This window comes from Thalassophryne amazonica, chromosome 15, assembly GCF_902500255.1.
Source record: "Thalassophryne amazonica chromosome 15, fThaAma1.1, whole genome shotgun sequence".
NCBI lineage: Eukaryota > Metazoa > Chordata > Actinopteri > Batrachoidiformes > Batrachoididae > Thalassophryne > Thalassophryne amazonica.
Genome location: NC_047117.1, coordinates 17,753,256 through 17,772,534, shown reverse-complemented (window position 1 = coordinate 17,772,534; position 19,279 = coordinate 17,753,256). Strand labels below are relative to the sequence as shown.

Below are 19,279 nucleotides of genomic sequence, written 5' to 3'. Positions count from 1 at the left end.
TTTCACCAGGTTCTGTTTCACAGACAAGATTTTTTTTTTTTTTTTTTTTACAAAGAGATGTTCCATGTTTAATTGCACTAACATCCCAAAGCAAATGACATAAACAGGACTGGTTCAGTCACAGAATGTGAGAAAGTGATGCTGAAAACATCAGATTTTGAGTGGCAGTTGTCAATTTCCTGGTAAAATTTAGATATTTAGATAGAAAAAGGAAATCCTGTGTTGGCCATGAGATCCATTGGTGGCTATGCTTATCCCTAGGTTCTGTCAAATGAAGAGCACAAGAGTCTGCCACTTCACCTTTATGGGATGCTAGTGCATTACATTTTACTTCTAGGGCTGTTTGATAAACTGACCTTTTATTGCAATTACAATTTTGGCTTGCAACATTTATGAAAGTAACACAACCAAGGTAACTATTGTTACCTTGGTTGTACACACAATCTCTTTTGCAGTGATGCTCTGCTTTTGCCATATGTGATAAATCCAAGCAACAATGTCCAGTGTGTGTGTGTGTGCGTGCGCGCGCGTGCCCAGTGTAGACAGCCACTGCTAATAGCAGCCTCTGCTACCTGTTAGCACCTGTGGACTTGACCATGTTTGTCTTTTCTGAGTAATTTATGAGAAATACCTGAGATAATATGGCTTGCTGTGTGGCTACTTGTACAGGACGAATGGACTGCTTAGGAAGTTAGCACTGCAGTTCTTACATTGAGTGACATTTTAATATTATTTAATTTATATGTGAGAACGTTAGCAGTTATTAATAGGTATTGATACTTTTGTGGCATCAGCTGCACTGATGGCACCAGGATTGTTCAGGCAGTATGCCGGTCCTAGTTTATTTTTACACTCACTCAAGTCACTCGTTATGAAAACTAAAACCCAGTCCACAAAAATGAGCATTTTTCAAGCACTCAAACCAAAGTTAACCTGTTAGCTTCAGCTTGCTTGGTAGCTAAGAGAGGTAGAGCCATGTTAAAGCTTTATTCCTCCTCCCAATGTTTTTTGAGTTGTTCGTTCTAATTTTCCCACATATGTACTGGCTGGGAGTTATAATTTCTTTAGTGAGTTAGATGAGGTGATGGAGAGTGAACCTAAGCATGAAAGAGTGGACTTCAATGGGCATGTTGGCAAAGAGAACAAAGGTGACGAGGAAGTAATGGGCAGATATGGTATCAAGGACAGGAATGTGGAAGGGCAGATGGTAGTTGATTTCGTAAAAAGGATGGAAATGGCTGTGGTGAACATCTACTTTAGGAAAAGGGAGGAGCACAGGGTGACATATAAGAGTGGAGAAAGTTGCACACAGGTTTATGGATGTGCCGAGGGAGAACATGCAGGTGGTTGGTGTGACAGAGGAAGTTACAGAGGACAGGGTGAAATGGAAACGATTGATCTGCTATGATGACTCTTAACGGGAGCAGCTGAAGGAAGGAGAAGTCAGTGATATTTAAAATTTAAGTTATCTTAAAGAAATCTCACTGTTAAAATGCAAGTTTGTTTTAAAAGTACAGTAACCATAGGATGTTTTGGAAGTCAGCGGGTAATGTCATTAAATAATTGTCATTTACATTTTGTCCAAAATAATTATGATTTTTGACACAGTTGAACAGCCATAGTTACGACACCTACCAAGGAACGCACCCAGTTGCAGCTGGTTAGACTGACTGAAGTGACTGTGACTGAAAAACAAACCGTGGTTCCATATTTGTAGCCAAATTCCTTTTTTCCATTTACCTTCCTGCTCTACTGAAGATGTGATTTTGCTGCAGAAATATTTGCATTGGGGCGGGGGGTAGTTCACAGGCCCATCAAACACCATCATGGAGCCGCCAATGTCTTTGAAAAGCAGCTGAATCTGTGTGACATATGGGATCTAACCCCTGCATAATGTATGGAAAGCATTACTAAGATTGTATTGTGATGCTGTGCCATTTCGGTAATTTCTTTCAGCTGCCAGTCATTTAAACTGCTTTTCTCTGATTTTAATCAACACTGATGAATGTGTTATGGAAAACAGTAAAAATAGGTAACTTCTAAAAAGTGTAAGGACATCACCAGCATTGGCAGATACTCAGACTGGAGTCAGAAATCTTTTAGTTTTATATTGGGATTCCTGATTAGCAGTGTAACATAGGTTGCATATGCCACGTGATTTGTGGCAAACTGCCAGATTACAACACTGAAAGATGGCATGTTGTGCTCCCCCCATAAGATGGCATCTGTGAACCTCGACAGCATTGCCAACATCACAGCACACAGCAGATTGTAAGTGTTATCACTCCTGTCAGGCTGAGTCTATATTTGTCTCTGGTGTAGCCGAGCCGTGCACAACAAACAGAACTATGTGACCAACGATCTGACTGTTTCTGACCAACGAGTGGGCTGTTAAATGGTTAATCCGTCATTCTGCCGGCACTAAACAGCTCGGCTTCATCCATTTTCTTATGGGACATCACCCCCTGGTGTCTGGTATGCAGGTGTCTAATCTGAGTTGATCCCTTTGTTCTCCATATTTGGCGACTGTAGAAACCTGCCACTGGTGTGGGAAGCAGAGATGGCATTCCAGCAGCTCTCCATAATCCTCTGTCGGAAGTCGAGTAGACGAGTGGCTTGTGTTGATAAAACATACTCCCAGTGGATTTTGCAGTTTGAGGATGCTAAGAGTCTGAGTACACTTTTTGCTGTCCGAAGCAAAAGACACACTGCTATTGAAAATTCCGATGTGGACTGATGACTTGCTGAAAGCATTAGCACAGCTCAAACTCTGCAGTACACAAATCTAAAATATGTTATTTAGCACCTTTAGAATCACAGTACTTTCAGGCCTGTTACTATATTTCCTGAGAACTGCTGAATCTTCTTTTTCTACTTTATTTCTCTTGTGCATTCCTGCATGTAGCTTTGATTTTATTTAGATAAATTGTGGTTATTTAGCATTGATTTTTTTGAGCAGCATCAAGTGGCCATTTATTTAAAATACTGCTTTTGCAGTTATATGTATTGATCGGGCTTATAGCCACTCAGTGCTGATTATTACTGAGGTAAATGAGGGTTAAAAAGTTTATAATGTGTGTCTATGTGTTTGTGACAAGAAAGGAAAAGAGTGAACGTAAGCTAAAAGGATGATTAATTTTCCTTTTCTGTTGCCTTCTTTGTGTAATATACAGTTAGGCATATAGGTATTTGGGACAGTGCCACAATCTTAAAAAAAAATCAAGATCGGATTTAAATTTGTATCTTCGTATGCTTACTGGCAAACTAGATGAAATTTCACTTCTTCCCTTCAACTATAACACGAAGCTGTGATGCAACAGACAAATGGTCACAGTTTCAGGGACAGCTGCTCCAGTCACAGCCCAAGTGGCCTACACTTTCTTCAGAATTGCATTGGGTGTTTTGGTGGCTTCCCTCACTAGTGTCCTCCTTGCAGTCACAAGGGATGGGAATTGATAAGATTTTGAGTATGAAGTCGGTATCAATTTGCAAACTGTGTGCACGTTGCAAGATTATCTATGAAAGTTGAATAATAATTTTTGACATAGCCACAATACACTTTCTGTATGTAAGAAAAAGGATTATAACTCTTGTCTTGATTAAATGTTTTTCTTATTCAGCTGGTAACTGTACATCACATGCATGCACCTGAAAACAGAAAACGTGCTATTAAAGTAATAAAGTAAAGTATTAAAGTAATATGCACAAAAAATTGCCATTATTATTCATTGTTATTATTATTGCTGGAAAAGAGCCATTGTATTTATAATGAGTGGGCCTTTGATCCATTGGCACTTTTTCAGAGGAACATCCTTGTAAAGTTGTTTTTAGTCATTTTCTGGAGCATAACTTGTTTAATAATCCAATTCAGTTAGATGCCCATTAGTACAAGTATTGATTTCTGTCTGTGTGTACAAGTAATCTAGTTCAAACAAATTCCCAATTAAGACTTGGCTTTGAAACACCTTCAGAGTTATGCCAAAGTAGATGTGCTACTGTAAGAGTTCTTGGCTAGATGTTTTTGGTGAGATATTGTGAAAGTGTTTTGTTTTATGTTTTTTTTCTTCACCAAACATTTTGCCATTTTTCACTTCAATGGTCCTTTATGGTGCGTTTACACATAACGACGACAAGTCACGAATGCCACGAAGTATACATTCTTGGCCGGTGATCACGAATGTGATGATTCGTGGCAGAGGTGTCATGAGTCCTCAGGAACTGTTGCAACCTGTTACCACGCATTCCGATTAATGGCATTTATCGCTGGTGAATTATCACGAACCATTACGCACGGTCAATAATAATGTCCCTCGCTGTTGCGCATCGTTACGTTCTGTCACGAATTTGTCAGGAATGTTGTGAATCAGGTGAATTGTCTCTACACACCTCCCATATTCATCCTACCATCAGCTGCTGAACAGTTCACATTGGTCCAGATTGCTCTTCAACATCCAGATGAATCCACATCAGAAGACCTTTGTGATTGCATGCTTAGTTGGGCTCTATGGCATGGAGTTGCGCAGAAAGGAGCAGGAGGTGGAGGAGGAGACAGAGAGAGCCAGATGTCTGGCTGCAAATTGCTCTCCTCTCACTCATTCTCCCGACCATTGGCACAGCAGCAGATGGAACTCCTGCTGGAGCACGCTGAGGAGATTGGAACGGGATTTAGCCAACTTGGCGTCATTGTTCTTCTTCGGCATATTGCAGCAGTGAAACTGAACACGGTGCAGCTGGGTTTAATTGTGTGCATGTGAGAGAAGTGATTCATAGTGGCACACAGTGAAATGTGACACCACGTTACAATTCGTGTCAAAACTTGACAGTTTTCGTGACAATTCTTAATAACGCGTGACAGTTTGGGCTACAAGAACCATCACAGGAACCACTACAAACACTGTCGTGTTCGATTAAGAATCACCTCTATCAACATGCTCAGTTGCGAACTCCACAAATAGAGGACGGTGCGTGACATTCGTGTAAAATTTTTTGGCAACCAAAAACATGCTCCACGAATATCACCAAGGTCATGCACCGATACACACTGTTAAGAAACCTACTCAGATGTGTTAAGTCACATTAAGAATGTCAGGAATGTGCCATGAATGACGAAAATATGACATTCGGAACGCGCCCTGTCTATGTGTAAATGCAGCATTGTAGTCTTCCAAACAGTTTGGTGTTGCTTAGCTTGTCCGCTGAGCTCTTATTTTTAATCAGCCAATCCAGATTCTTAATTTGAGGAACCCTGAAAGTTTCTGCTGTCTGCCTGATAACTTTAATCGCACATTTAATCGTGTATATTCTCTGACAGGTGCTAATTCGTGTCATTGACACAAACAACCACCGACCACAGTTTTCAAAGTCAAAGTATGAGGTGAATGTCCCCGAGGACACCCCAGCTGGGACCGAGGTCCTGAAGATCAGTGCTGCAGATGAAGATGAAAAGAACAAGCTGACCTTTACACTCCTGAGCAGCACCGACCCATTCAGCCTGAAGAAGTTCCGGCTTGACCCAGGAACAGGGATTCTATACACAGCTGAGCGGCTGGATCACGAGACGATGCACTGTCACATACTCACTGTCATGGTAGGAATCACTGAGTGTTGATAATTTCATAACAGGCCATTTAATGATCTTGGGTTTATTTTGCTTTTTCCTTCATGGGCTATTAGCTTGTTTGTCGTGCTTCTCTCCCTGTAGTCCAGTTATTCTAACTGTTTTAAGCATTGTGCTTTTCTTTGGTAGGTCCGTGACCAGGACATCCCAGTGAAGAGGAACCTTGTTCGTGTAATTGTCAACGTGGAAGACGCCAACGATAATGCACCCTGGTTCATCGGTGTACCTTACTCTGGTCGCGTGTTTGAATCTGCTGCCATCGGCTCTGCTGTGCTCCAGGTCACAGCTCTCGACAAAGACAAAGGCCAGAATGCAGAGATTGTCTATAGTATTGAATCAGGTAAGTGTCCCCAAAGATGCACCAATTTGACTTTATAAAAAAGTCAGTTTCTCTGCTTTTGTTTCAGAAGCAGAAAGCTTTCATTGTAAAATGAGGTTAATGAAATCAGTTTGTTTGGAATGTATGAGTCATCTTGAGTTCTGTGGCCCACTGGATCTCAGTCATGAATGGCATATTTTACGTTGGAGTGGGAGCAAGTTGAGGATTTCGTCAAAGGATTTCCAAATATGTGGGAGATATACAGATCCCTCTCCCCTTTCCAAATTTCCCATGACGGTTTTCTCCTACACTTCTGGCAGCTGTAGCGATTAGCCTATTGTTTGACAGCATGCATATTTGAAATAGCACAGATGACATGAAGCGAGCTGTTCAACTGGAAGTGTCGAGACAATTGGATGGGAATAAAAATCTGACTGGATGGTGAAATGGGAACCATTTTGATTGTAGCACTTTACATCATAGAACCCCTGACAAAATTACCTGAATTCCATATCACTGTTCACAAAAAGTGATGAAAATTTTATTTGAGAAATTGGCAAGTGCTCTTTTTTAAAAATCTTTTCAGAACATTGTCTTCAGACCCCAGGCCTCTCGGTGAGGAGCTCCATTCTGATAATAACACCTGTTGTACAACACATGCCTCGTATATGTGTTGTACAATAGGCATGTGATTTTGTGTATTTACACCACCAGCATTTTTAGTGTGGCACTGCTGTTTTTTTTTTTTTTTTTTTTTACACTCATTTAGAGGGGATACACATTGCGCACTATAAAACATTGTAGCTTTTATTGGGTTTCCGTTATGACTATACACCACATTTGTATATTCCCCTTGTGTCAGCCTCTCAAGCTGAGGAAATTCCTATAGAAGTTCTTTCGAAAGTGCTACAAAACTGCAGTCCTTCTTCTAATAAGAGAGCATTCATGAAGTAGGAAGCTGTGAATTCAAAATTAACATTGAAAAAGTCTTAGTCCTGGTAATTCAGTGCAACTTTTGTCCATCTTTTAATATTGAACACAGATTAATGGCTTTGTCCTTGGTGGGAAAATTGGATTTTGTTGTCAAAGTCAATGTAAAATTATGTCTGCAAATATACTTTGAATTTCTCAGTAAAGAACATGACATAGCATTTACAAAAGTGACCTAAAATACACTGAAATGTAATTTCAGTTGTGCGTTTTTAACCATAGATTGGTGTTTATTTTGATTAAATTGGTGTTGATTAAATTGTACTAACATACAATAAAACATCAATATATTGTCATTAATATATTGTTTGTTTTGTGTTCCTTATAGGAAATGTTGCAAATTCATTTGCCATTGATGCCGTCCTTGGTACAATTACAGTAGCCAAAGAGCTTGACCGAAGCAGCAAGACCCTTTTTGAACTTACTGTGAAGGCATCTGATAAGGGATTATCTCCCATGTCAACCACAGCCGCTGTACATATAGCGGTAACAGTTTCAGACAATGCAGCCCCAAAATTCTCTGCAAAGGAGTTTTCTGCAGAGGTCAGTGAGTCAGCTCCTCCTGGTAGTTTTGTGAGTTTGATCTCAGCCGTCAGCCAGTCATCTGTCTTTTACCAAATTAAAGATGGCAATGTCAACAATGCATTTGATATAAATCCAAACTCTGGAGTGGTTGTGAACCAGCGACCCTTAGATTATGAGACGGCATCTCAGTACAGGCTCATCATACAAGGCACCAATATGGCTGGACTGGGCAGTAACATAACACTGCTAATTCATGTAAAGGATGAAAATGACAACGCTCCAGTCTTTATTCAGAATGCGTTCATAGGTGTCATCAGTGAGTCGGCTGCCATCAACAGTGTTGTTTTGACCCACGAGAACACTCCCTTTGTTGTCCGTGCCTCTGATGCTGACTGTGACCAGAATGCGATGCTCATCTATCAGATAGTCGAACCCTTTGCTCTGAATTATTTTGCCATCGACTCCAACACTGGAGCTGTGCGAATCACAACAACTTTGGATTATGAACAGAGAAGGAGTTTTCATTTCACAGTCCAGGTCCATGACCTAGGAATGCCACGTTTGTTTGCAGAAACAGCAGCCAATGTAACTATTGAGGTTATTGATGTCAATGACTGTTCGCCAGTATTCAGCCAAGAACTGTACTCAGCACCTGTCATTGTGCCAACATACAGAGGAGTTGAGGTCGTTAAAGTCAATGCTACAGATGCAGACTCGGCTCTAAATGCCAAACTTCTATACTCCATCTCTGAGGGTAACATTGGCGATAAATTTAAAATAGATTCTCTGACGGGCACCATCTCTATTCAGAATGTTACACAGCTGAGGAGCAGATATGAGCTGAAAGTTAGAGTTTCAGACGGTCGATTTTCCAATGTTGCCACAGTAAAAATTAATGTAAGAGAAAACAAGGACAGCAAGCTAAAATTCACCAAGGACTCCTACAAGGCTTTTGTACAAGAAAACTCAACTGAGAAGAAAACACTGGCAGTCATTGCTACTGTTGGGAACCAAGTGAATGAGCCTTTGTTTTACAGAATTCTGAACCCTGACCACAGGTTTGAAATCAGTCGCACCTCTGGAGTAATCTCAACCACTGGAATACCATTTAATCGAGAAGTACAGGACACATTTGATATTGTTGTTGAAGTCACCAGAGAGGACCAGTCTCACGATGGAGCACATGTTCTCGTAACTGTGAAGGTTGAAGATGTGAATGACAACAAACCTATGTTTGTGAACCTGCCCTATCACACTCTGGTCCAGATGGATGCAGAGGAAGGCCAAGTTATCCGACAGGTCACAGCAGTAGACAAAGACTTGGGCCAGAATGCACATGTCCATTATCAGTTCAAGGAGCATCAGGAGTGTTTTAAAATCAGCCCTTCTGGTGAAATCTCACTTAAAAAGAAGTTTGAGAAGGAGTCGCTTAATACAGATATTACCATCATTGTTGTCGCAAAAGATAGCGGTGACCCAACACTCTCAACAGAAGTAGAAGTTCCAGTAACCGTGGTGAACAAAGCAATGCCTGTGTTTGACAAACCATTTTATAGTATTGAAATCCCTGAAAATATTCAGTTACACACACCTGTGCTTCATGTACAAGCCAGTGGTTCTGAAGGCCCTCGGATAGTGTACACTATTTCTGAGGGAGACCCTTTCAATCAATTTTCAGTCGATTTCAACACAGGTGTTATACATGTCGTTCAGCCTCTGGACTTTGAGACACATCCTGCTTATAAATTAAACGTGAGGGCCACAGACTCTCTAACTGGAGCACATTCTGAAGTGTTTGTTGATATAATTTTAGAAGATGTCAACGATAACATTCCTGTGTTCTTATCAAAAGCCTACTTTGCCAGTATTTCTGAGGCCTCCGTCATTGGCACATCAGTTTTGCAAGTTAATGCGAAGGATTCTGATAGTGGTAATAACCAAGAAATATTCTTTCATTTAGTTGAGGAAAAAGGAATGAGTTCAGACTTTTTCTACATTGACCGTGAGACGGGAGTAATCTATACCGCTCAAGCACTTGATCATGAGGAAATCCAAAAGCACAAGTTAAGGGTTCGTGCCGTGGATGGAGGAGTTCCAGCTCTCTCCAGTGATGCCATTGTCACAATAGATGTTACTGACTTGAACGATAATGCTCCAGCATTTACACAGAGTATTTACAAAGCTAACATCAGTGAATTAGCCCCCCGTGGACATTTTGTCATTCAAGTACAAGCATCTGATGGTGATAGCTCAGATTCAGATAAATTGGTGTTCGCCATTATATCTGGGAATGAAGATCAGAACTTTGCCATTGACAAACACACAGGTGCCCTCATCATTTCTAACCACCGTAGGCAACATATGCAGCCTCTGTACACCCTCAATGTATTAGTGTCCGATGGTGTATTTAGAAGCTCAGTCCCTGTTGTAGTAACAGTTTTTGGTGCAAATTTCCACAACCCCACCTTCCCTCAGGTGGACTATGTAGTAGAGCTTCTCGAAAACTCGCCTGTCGGAACCTTAGTAGCAGAAGCAAAGGCAACCGATGATGATGAAGGCATTTATGGAGAGATAACTTACAGAATTGTCAATGACTTTGCAAAAGACAAGTTCTCTGTTAATCAAAATGGAGAGATTTTCACCCTTGAGAGTCTTGATCGTGAGAATACGATGGAGAAGGTCATTCCTATTTCTCTCGTAGCCAAAGACGGAGGTGGAAAAGTAGGCTTTTGTATTGTTAATGTAATTCTAACAGATGTCAATGACAATGCCCCACAATTCAGGGCAGCTGAATACAAAGCCACTGTTGCATCACATGTACCCAAGGGAACCTCAGTGGTCAAAATCTCAGCTTCAGACATGGATGAAGGAAGCAATGCTGACATACAGTATTCAATTGAAGCTGATGTTCACAATGTGGAAGAGAACTTTGAAATTCACCCAACATCTGGTGTCATTGTAACCAAAGAGAGCCTCATTGGACTTGAAAGTGAACTGTATGCATTCTTTGTTAGGGCAAAAGATACCGGGAATCCACCCAAACAGTCAGTTGTGCAGGTTTACATTAGGATTGTTGCACCAGAGACCCCAATACCCAAGTTTTCGGAATCATATTACCGTTACACAGTTACTGAAGAGCTGCCAATTGGCTCAGAGATTTATATAATTCAGGCAGAGAGTGAACAGCCAGTGCTTTATAGCCTTGTGAAGGGCAACACTGCAGAGAGCAACAAAGAGGAAGTGTTTGTTGTCGACGGCAACACTGGAGCTTTGAAGCTTCAGAAGAGCCTTGACCACGAGACAACCAAATGGTACCAACTCACACTGCAAGCACAGACTAAATATGAGAACTATGAGATTGTGGCATCCGCATATGTAAATATCCAAGTGAAAGATTTAAATGACAACAAGCCTGTCTTTGAGTCAGACCCTTATGAGGCCGTTGTTGCGGAAAACCTGCCGAGTGGAACTCTGGTGATGCAAGTCAAAGCTACGGACCAAGACTCTGGAACAAATGGTCATATAGTTTACAGCCTTGACCCCAAGCAGAACGTGCAGGATATTTCAGAGCTCTTTGCTGTTAACAGTGAAACTGGATGGGTAACCACCTTGAAAGAGCTAGATCGTGAAAAGATGAAAGAATACACAGTTTCCATCCTTGCCTCAGATCAAGGAGACAAAGTACAACATGTCACCAGTACCAAAGTGGAAGTAACAGTGGCTGATGTGAATGACAACCCACCTCGCTTCACAGCAGAGATCTACAAAGGCACAGTGAGTGAAGATGACCCTCCCGGCGGAGTGATTGCTATCGTGAGCACCACGGATGAAGATTCTGAGGACATCAATAAACAAGTGAACTACTACATCACAGGTGGGCATTTATGTTTTGTTTTTTTTTTTTTGTCAAATACATAAGTTGTAGGCCCACAGAGTTGGCTCTCTAACTCCTTTGTGTAACTGATTTACATTAATTACAATTTCCTGTATCGTAATTTCCGGTCTATAAGCTGCTACTTTTTTTCACACACTTTGAACACTGCGGCTTTTACAAAGATGTGGCTAATTTATGAATTTTTACAGGCTTTTGTAGTAGGATTTGTAGTAAGTCCAAATGTCAGTTGATGCTGTCCATTGATTTCCTGAAAGCTGCTCTCCTCGTGCTGTGTAAATTCACACACAGTGTAAATATAAGGTCTTACCTGTTTGTTTTAGTGAAGAAAAGTCCTTCTCCGGCACTTTGCAGCAGAGTCGTGCCGTCAGCTCAGTTAGCGGAGTGGAGCCTTCTCCCCCCACCCTTCCAAACCGGTTCTCTGTCTTGATGCAACAAATTTAAAAAGTCACAGCGTCTCATTAATGTCTCATTTATCACAGACTCCATCTGATCCTGGCTACAAGCAATGAAAGTTAGAAAAAGAAAAACTTAAAATTACTCAGTTCTCTGTGTGGAGCAGAGACACCGTGCGCACGCGCTGGATGGCGTTCACGTCAGTATTTACGTGTAACACTGTGCGTATTCTGTTTCATGGTGTGCAAACATTACTTTCCTATTAAACATGTTTGGTTTGGAAATAAGGCTTTGGTTTTGAAAGTGAGAACTTGTGCATGCATGGTGCTTTCAGTAAATGCTAATTGAGTGGAAAGAGGTGAAAAACACAAGTTATTCTAAACCTTCTATCTTTATCATGAGGCTGCTTCCTGTTATAAGCACAAGGCCTTGCTCATCATTCTCAAGTCCAAGTTGAATGTTTCCTTTTTAACACCAAACAGGAGGGGACCCACTTGGCCAATTTGCCATTGAATACATTCAGAATGAATGGAAGGTTTCTGTGAGGAAGCCCTTGGACCGTGAAGAGAAGGACAATTATCTCCTTCATATGACTGCCAGCGATGGAATCTTCACTGCAAAAGCTGTTGTGGAGGTTAAAGTGCTGGATGCCAATGACAACAACCCTGTATGCCAAAAGGTAAATTATTTTGTCAACTGCAGGTTTTATCTGTTGTGTTGTAGTTTGAGGCTTTGCTTTATCACTTCCTTCTTTTGATTAGTCTTCATTAAAACATTCCTGTCATTTGTTTTGTTTTTTTTTCTTTCTTGACATTTGTCCTCCAGTCCCGGTATAGTGAGAGTGTTCCAGAAGACTCTCGTGCTGGCAAGGTCATCTTGCAGGTCTCTGCCACAGATGCTGACATACGCTCGAATGCCCACATTTCTTATGAGCTCCATGGACCTGGATCCGAGTTGTTCATCGTTGACTCTGATACAGGTGTGTATCTGTGTGGAAAGGCATGTATATATTTTCTGTCATTGTCTTTTCTGCTGCCTTCTTTGTCCACACTCAGTTTTCTTGTCATTCAGTTTGAACTCTGAAAACACTTGTTCTAACACACAAACTCAAAAAGGCGGATGTTCGCATGACATGATCATGGCCCTTCATTCTGTGAGCGTGCATGTCATCATGAGTGGAGGTTGTCATCGTGAAGAAGTACTTTAGTGTGATGGTACAGTGTCATGAAAAGCTGCAAACCCTCATCGACAGATTGCCATCATAAACTATAGAGGCCGCAGAGGTTTCCACCTTCCTTTTACATATTGCTTTTTAAATAGTCAGGAATAATCTGTTGTAGAAATCCAGAGTGGCACAAAAGTGTGGACTTGCACACTTAAAATTAATTCTGACAACGACATGCTTTTCCGAGAGAGTGATTTCTTCTGGGAGTCTCTCAAAATCACACACTCCATCTGGCTATTAGACTTAAAAAGAAGTCCTATACAAACCCCAAGGCCCCTTGGTCACATAAATTCAGCATTATTTTGTAATAAAAGACAGCGGAATGATCAGAGCGCCATAGCAGCACGGCAGACGTCTGATTGTCATCTGATGGTTAATAATCACATTATTCCCTTTGATTGCTTTTGGTGTAGAGAGTCAGCCTCAGACGTGCTGCTGTGTTCCCAAAAGACGCATGTGCAGTGAAGACCAATTTTTAGGTGGGACCGTTCGGTGAACATGGACAGTGCAGGTCCACAGGACTTGTTCTGTCCAAATACTGGGAATCTTAACCAGGTTTACAATTTGGTAAACCGCCTCTTATCCCACTGAACTACTTGCTCTGATTAAATAAGTATCAGACTTTAAAACAAAGTCATTAAGGTAGTGCTAATAAATTAGCTCCAACCTAATAAATGAAAAGTAAAAGCATGAGAACAGATAAAGCAAACTAAGCTGGTAGATTTAACCACTATAACACATCTGCTGTTGCATAAAATCCCTTTAAAATTGCAAAATCCAAACGTAATATGCTGACAGACTGACACCAGTGCAGACAATGAGGTAACAATACCATCCATCTGTCTTTTTGCAGGTATCGACATTGAGCTTCTCATTATTATAGAGAGAGGAATTTTTTCCTTGCCAGTACCAATATATATGCTTATTGCATGTGAGTGCGGCCAAAAAGCTCCAGAGTTCTACGGGGCGGCTGTGATAGTGTTGGCTGCGGACAACTCCAAGCTGCTCTTAGTGACCAACTGTGATGTTTCCATCTGCATTCCATTCAGCTCTACATTATTTCTGTTCTCACATTATTTCTCTTATTTCCATTGTAACTTTTTTGAAAGCTGCTGTGTTTATTTCTCACTTAAATAGTCAGTAGACAAGGGCTAGCATTAGTTTAGAGAGTGTACTGAATGTTTTGTTAATTTCCATCTTATCTTAATATCTTGGTTATTCTTTACTATATGTTAGCTGCCATTTATTCCAGGAAAGAGAAGAGATGATAAATGATATTCTGTGCTTCATGAAGGACTTAAAGCATGTGTGTGTGTGTGCCTGTGGATTTTCCTCAAAATTGCTTTGTCTCGCTTTCAGGAGAGTTAAAGACCTTACTGCCCCTTGACCGAGAGGAGCAAGTTGAGCATACATTCAGAGTGAGAGCAGTGGATGGAGGAGGGCGGTACTGTGAGGCTGACATCGAGATCACTGTGGAAGACATCAATGACAACGCACCACAGTTCTCATCTGACCCTTACACCTTCACCGTCTTTGAGAACACAGAAGTGGGCACTTTTGTAGCAAAGCTGATGGCAAATGACATCGATATTGGTAAGGGATTATTATATTATGAGGGACAATATTCTGCCTTCTGTACAAATGACAGAAGCATTGTGTTTGCTTTCATAATGTTTTCAAACAGGTACACCACGGACTTTAGGGCTTTAAGAATGCTTAGTCTATATATTTGCATATTAAATAGAAATATGTCAGCTTTGCAATGGACTGGTGGCTTTTTCAGGGTGTTCCCCACCTCTTGCCCAATGGCCACTGGGATAGGCTCCAGCTCCCCCGTGACCCTTAAGTGAAATTAACAGGTTTAAATGAGTGAATGAACAGAGATGCTTTATGATGGAGATTTTATTTTTTTATAATAACACAAATAGGATGACATATACAAAAATCTGAATTATAGTACTAATTTGCATACTTAATTCCAACCAAAATAATTCAAGAAAGCTTGAAGAGCTTTCATATTAAACATAGCTGTACATATTGTGTTGACACAGATATGATGGTAAGTGTGATTATCCTGTTTAAAGTGCTGATTTGCAAAAACTGCATTTTTTCCACCCCTTACAATTCTAAGGGCCCCTTCACACATAGTATGAATAAGTACAAATCAGGGCGAACCACGGTGAAATAGCTCGTATGAGCGAAACACAAAAACATCGAGCCGACGTCAGGAGGGACACGTGGTTGGGCAGGAAGGAATAATCCCAGCGGGAACACAGTGTGAGCAGCTGGAGCGTGTGTAACCACATTGCGCAGTTGCTGTGAGAAAAAAATGAAAAAATACATGCCACCCACAGGATTCAAACCTGTAATTTACAAAAGCTCTGATTGCCAGACAGAAACTTTACCATTGCGCTACCATTGCTGTCCTATAAAAGGTGCGTAAAAATGCCTGAAATCATCAAGGAGATAGACATATTTGACAAAAAATAAAACCACACACCATAAAAACAACACCGCATTTTATTGAATCCCTCTTATTGAGCGAACAATACAAGTATAAATGGACTGCATTTATACAGCGCTTTTCCATCTGCATCAGACGCTCAAATCGCTTTACAATTATGCTTCACATTCACCCTGATGTCAGGGTGCTGCCATACAGGGCGCTTACTACACACCGGGAGCAATAGGGGATTAAAGGCCTTGCCCAAGGGCTCTTAGTGATTTTCCAGTCAGGCGGGGATTTGAACCCATGATCTTCTGGACTCAAGCCCAACACCTTAACCACTAGAGATGACCCATGGTCACAGATGTATAGTCATGAAATGACATGAATGAAGCAGTTCATCTACTCTTATCACGTCCACATCTACTCGCCTGGCGTGTCCAGCCAGCCCCGCGTGTGTCTGGCCTGACACTCGTGTCCTGTCAACGGCGCGCCGCAGAACAGACACCACATTATGTGAAACAGAGCTCATGTGGGTGATGTGATATTGTGATCTGACTGTCTGATTCACCTGGGGTAGCCTGCCAATGTGCGCGCCATGCGCTTGCTCGCTGCAGCCGGTCGCAACAGCAATATATATGTATGTCCATGTGAGGACAGCAAGCAGACACATGCGCATCACAGTGGACAGCTGTAAATTCATGTCCGTCCAAACACGGTACATCTTGCCCAGCCGTGATGTCCAGAACCAGAGCTCTCAGCAGCTGCAGCTGTCGGCTGTCAGGTCAGCACACACACCGTGTCACTGTCTTTCTGTGTTGTGTGATCATTTCTTTTTAGTTATTTTTACTGCTATTTATGTGTTGCCCCAATCCGCAACACATCCGCCACATGTGCTGTGGATTGGGGGGGCAACACACGCAATTCACACAAGAGTGTCGGGTCCCCGCGCAACACGTGCCGCGCGGGGACCCGACACTCTGGCACGCCATTGCTGTTTTGCAATGCTACACTCGTCGGGGCACTTAGACAAATTTCACAGCCAGCTCGAAAGTGACAGCGTGAATGGCCACACATTTTCTAAGTGCCAAGCGAGCGGTGTTAGATGTTCGTGTGTGTCACCTGGAATTTGGCCGACATCTGCCGCGAGAGGGCTCGCACAGTGCACACTCTTGTCTTTCAGCTGCTGCTGTGCGCAAATAGTTGTAGCAACAGGTGTATGAGGCGATGGAGGCAGGTCCGATTTTACACATATTGCACCATTCCTGCTTCGTGTGCATTTCAGCCACAATCGTACTATATGTGAAGGGACCCTAAGGTGTGGGGGAATTCAAGTGCTTCTTGCTCCTATGACCTTGTGTATTGTGTAGGATGTAAAATCAAGTTGTGTCTGCAATATATATATATATTTATTAAGTTGTGAGACAATTGCTTGTAAAATATTTTTTAACATTTATTATTAGACAGTTGTAAGTGCTCAACACAAAATAAAACTGATTTGAATTTGAATGGATGGAAAAAAAATACTTTCAAGTGCTTTCTAACATCATCTTGCATTTGGCTGTAAATCTTGCCTCAGCAATACCTTTGCTATATACAGAGAACATTATTTTTTTCATGATGCAATTGCATTACACTAAATGGCAAGAGGGAGTGATAATAAATGTGGAATTTCATGAATGATTAACCCCTTAAATTAAAAGCTCCATTACACTCTAATGAAATTCTTTTCTCTTCAAACCAAATTCTCCAAAGGGCTGATTACAATTTTCCATTTGCCTCATGCAAAACCATGCTCCACATATTTGTCTCAGATGGCTTCCGCTTTCAGTAAGCATCACCACAGCAGCCTCTGAGACGATGAAGTCCAGATAAGACCGAAAACATCAGTCGATGCACTCGTCAGGCGGCCCCAGTATAAGAACGAGCCCATGCATTGACATTCAATGGCAGGAGTAGTTTTAAACAATACATTGAGAGTTAATCACAAATAACTGCTGCAATTGGTTCTAAATGTTGAATTTTAATTCCTGTAGTGAACATCAGCTTGTAGATGGGTTGCTCCTTTATTTCATTTCATCCTCAAGTGCAATTCATTTTATAGCCTCTTTGCAGTGAAGGTTTTTGGAGTTGCTTTTAAAAATAACATCTTTAGCTGAGTGGAACATGCTATGCCAGGTTTGCGAACCATTTTCCTGTCTTTGCTGTTAGTAGATAAACCTTTCTCACATTCTTTTTTAGTCCCTCCTTTTAAGTAGAATGACAGCTTGGCAGAATGAAAGGGATTTTAGAATTGGATCCCACCAAATGAAATATTAAATCATCTAGGCAAAGAGCTACTGGTAAGAGATTTCTCTCTTCCTTGAGGCACTGCTGGCAGAAAAATTACCATAAAATGTGACTGTCGAGGATGAGCTTACTTGAGGGTGGGGTTGGAGTTAAAATACCCTTCATTCACTTTAGCTAAGGGTAGCGATTATTTAGCGTTACGCTAACATGGGGTAAATGCCTTGGAAAAAAGTTTCCTTCAAATACATTTGGTAAAGTAAGTCCCTTCGGCTGCTCCCTTATTTGCACCTGGGGTCGCCACAGCAAATCCAAGGTGGATCTGCATGTTGAATTGGCACAATTTTTATGCCGGATGCCCTTCCTGACGCAACTCCATGCGAGTGGAGAAATGTGACAGGGGTGGGATTTGAACCGGGAACCTTCTGCACTGAAACCAAGTGCATTAACCACTTGGCCACCACCTTCACCCATTTTAATTTGTTTATGCCATTTCAAATACAAAATAAAAATTTCTAAAATGATCTTCCTTAAACTCAAACTGAAAGCAAATCTCTACAACTTGATACAAATTAATTAAAAATATAAAAGCCAAGATGAAGGATTGCATAAGTAAAGGAATGCTTTGGTATAATTCCTTTAAATAATAGGTTTTATTGCCAGTTTTCTGCAGACATGTCAGGGGATGGATACATGAACATTTCCAAGTCACTGTCTTGGACTTTATTTGCATCAGTTATGAAGAAATACAAATCGTATGAGATTCTGTGATAAATCTGTGTGGAGTAGACAGTTCTCAAAAAAACTGAGTGACTGTGGAAGAAAGAAGAGTGAGGAAGGCCACCAAGACAACACAGAAGAAGTTATTGGCTTCTTGGCTGTGATTGGAGAAATTGTGCATAGTGCATCTTTTGCATTTTTTTTATCCCCAGTTATACAGTTTCATGATGAATTGGTGTAGAGGAGAATATTCTTTCACCAAAACATCAAATCTAGGCTTGCCTCTCAGATTGACCTTCTGGCAAATTGTAGCTGAACTTTCAGATACTCTATTTAAGAAAATCTATATAAATCTATAAGTATATCTACCATGTAACTGTGACTTTGAAATAATTTTATATGGAGATAAAGTTGACATTGCAGTTGAGTTTACACTGATTATTGTTTGATATGTAGTTGGGGAAAATTGAGTTTGAAAGGTTTGACCAACATTGTTTGTACATTTACGTCTGTCCATCACAGTAATTCTCTTCCTAAGGGAAGTTGGTTGCTTTGTCTTCCTGTGACTCAACCGTCATTATTTGAGAATCTCATTCTTGTTACTATCTGTTTTGGGTCACAGCCTCTTCAGTCCGTCTGCCCATGTAGCTGGAAGATGTCTGAAGTTGACTTCCCCACATGGCTGCTTCTCATTTCAACCTGCTATTATAATCTCTTAGACAATACTTATCAGCGTGGAATGGTTAAGAAGCAGACAGACAAACAGACGCAGACTTGTGCCCTTGATCTCTGATAAACTAAAGTTATGCGACTGCACATTCCTTCTCTGTTGCGTCTTTGTCCTTTATCACCCAGCTGGTATC

At 41.1% G+C, this 19,279-nt stretch overlaps 1 protein-coding gene across 1 annotated transcript in view; it reads left to right on the top strand.

Moving 5' to 3' along the window:
• Positions 1–19,279, top strand: part of fat1a (FAT atypical cadherin 1a) — a 245,429-nt gene that overhangs the window by 176,838 nt on the left and 49,312 nt on the right. Inside the window, 6 exon segments of the mRNA XM_034187623.1 lie at positions 5,312–5,587; positions 5,747–5,957; positions 7,255–11,325; positions 12,222–12,418; positions 12,565–12,718; positions 14,324–14,557. Coding sequence (XP_034043514.1) covers positions 5,312–5,587; positions 5,747–5,957; positions 7,255–11,325; positions 12,222–12,418; positions 12,565–12,718; positions 14,324–14,557 — 5,143 coding nt within the window.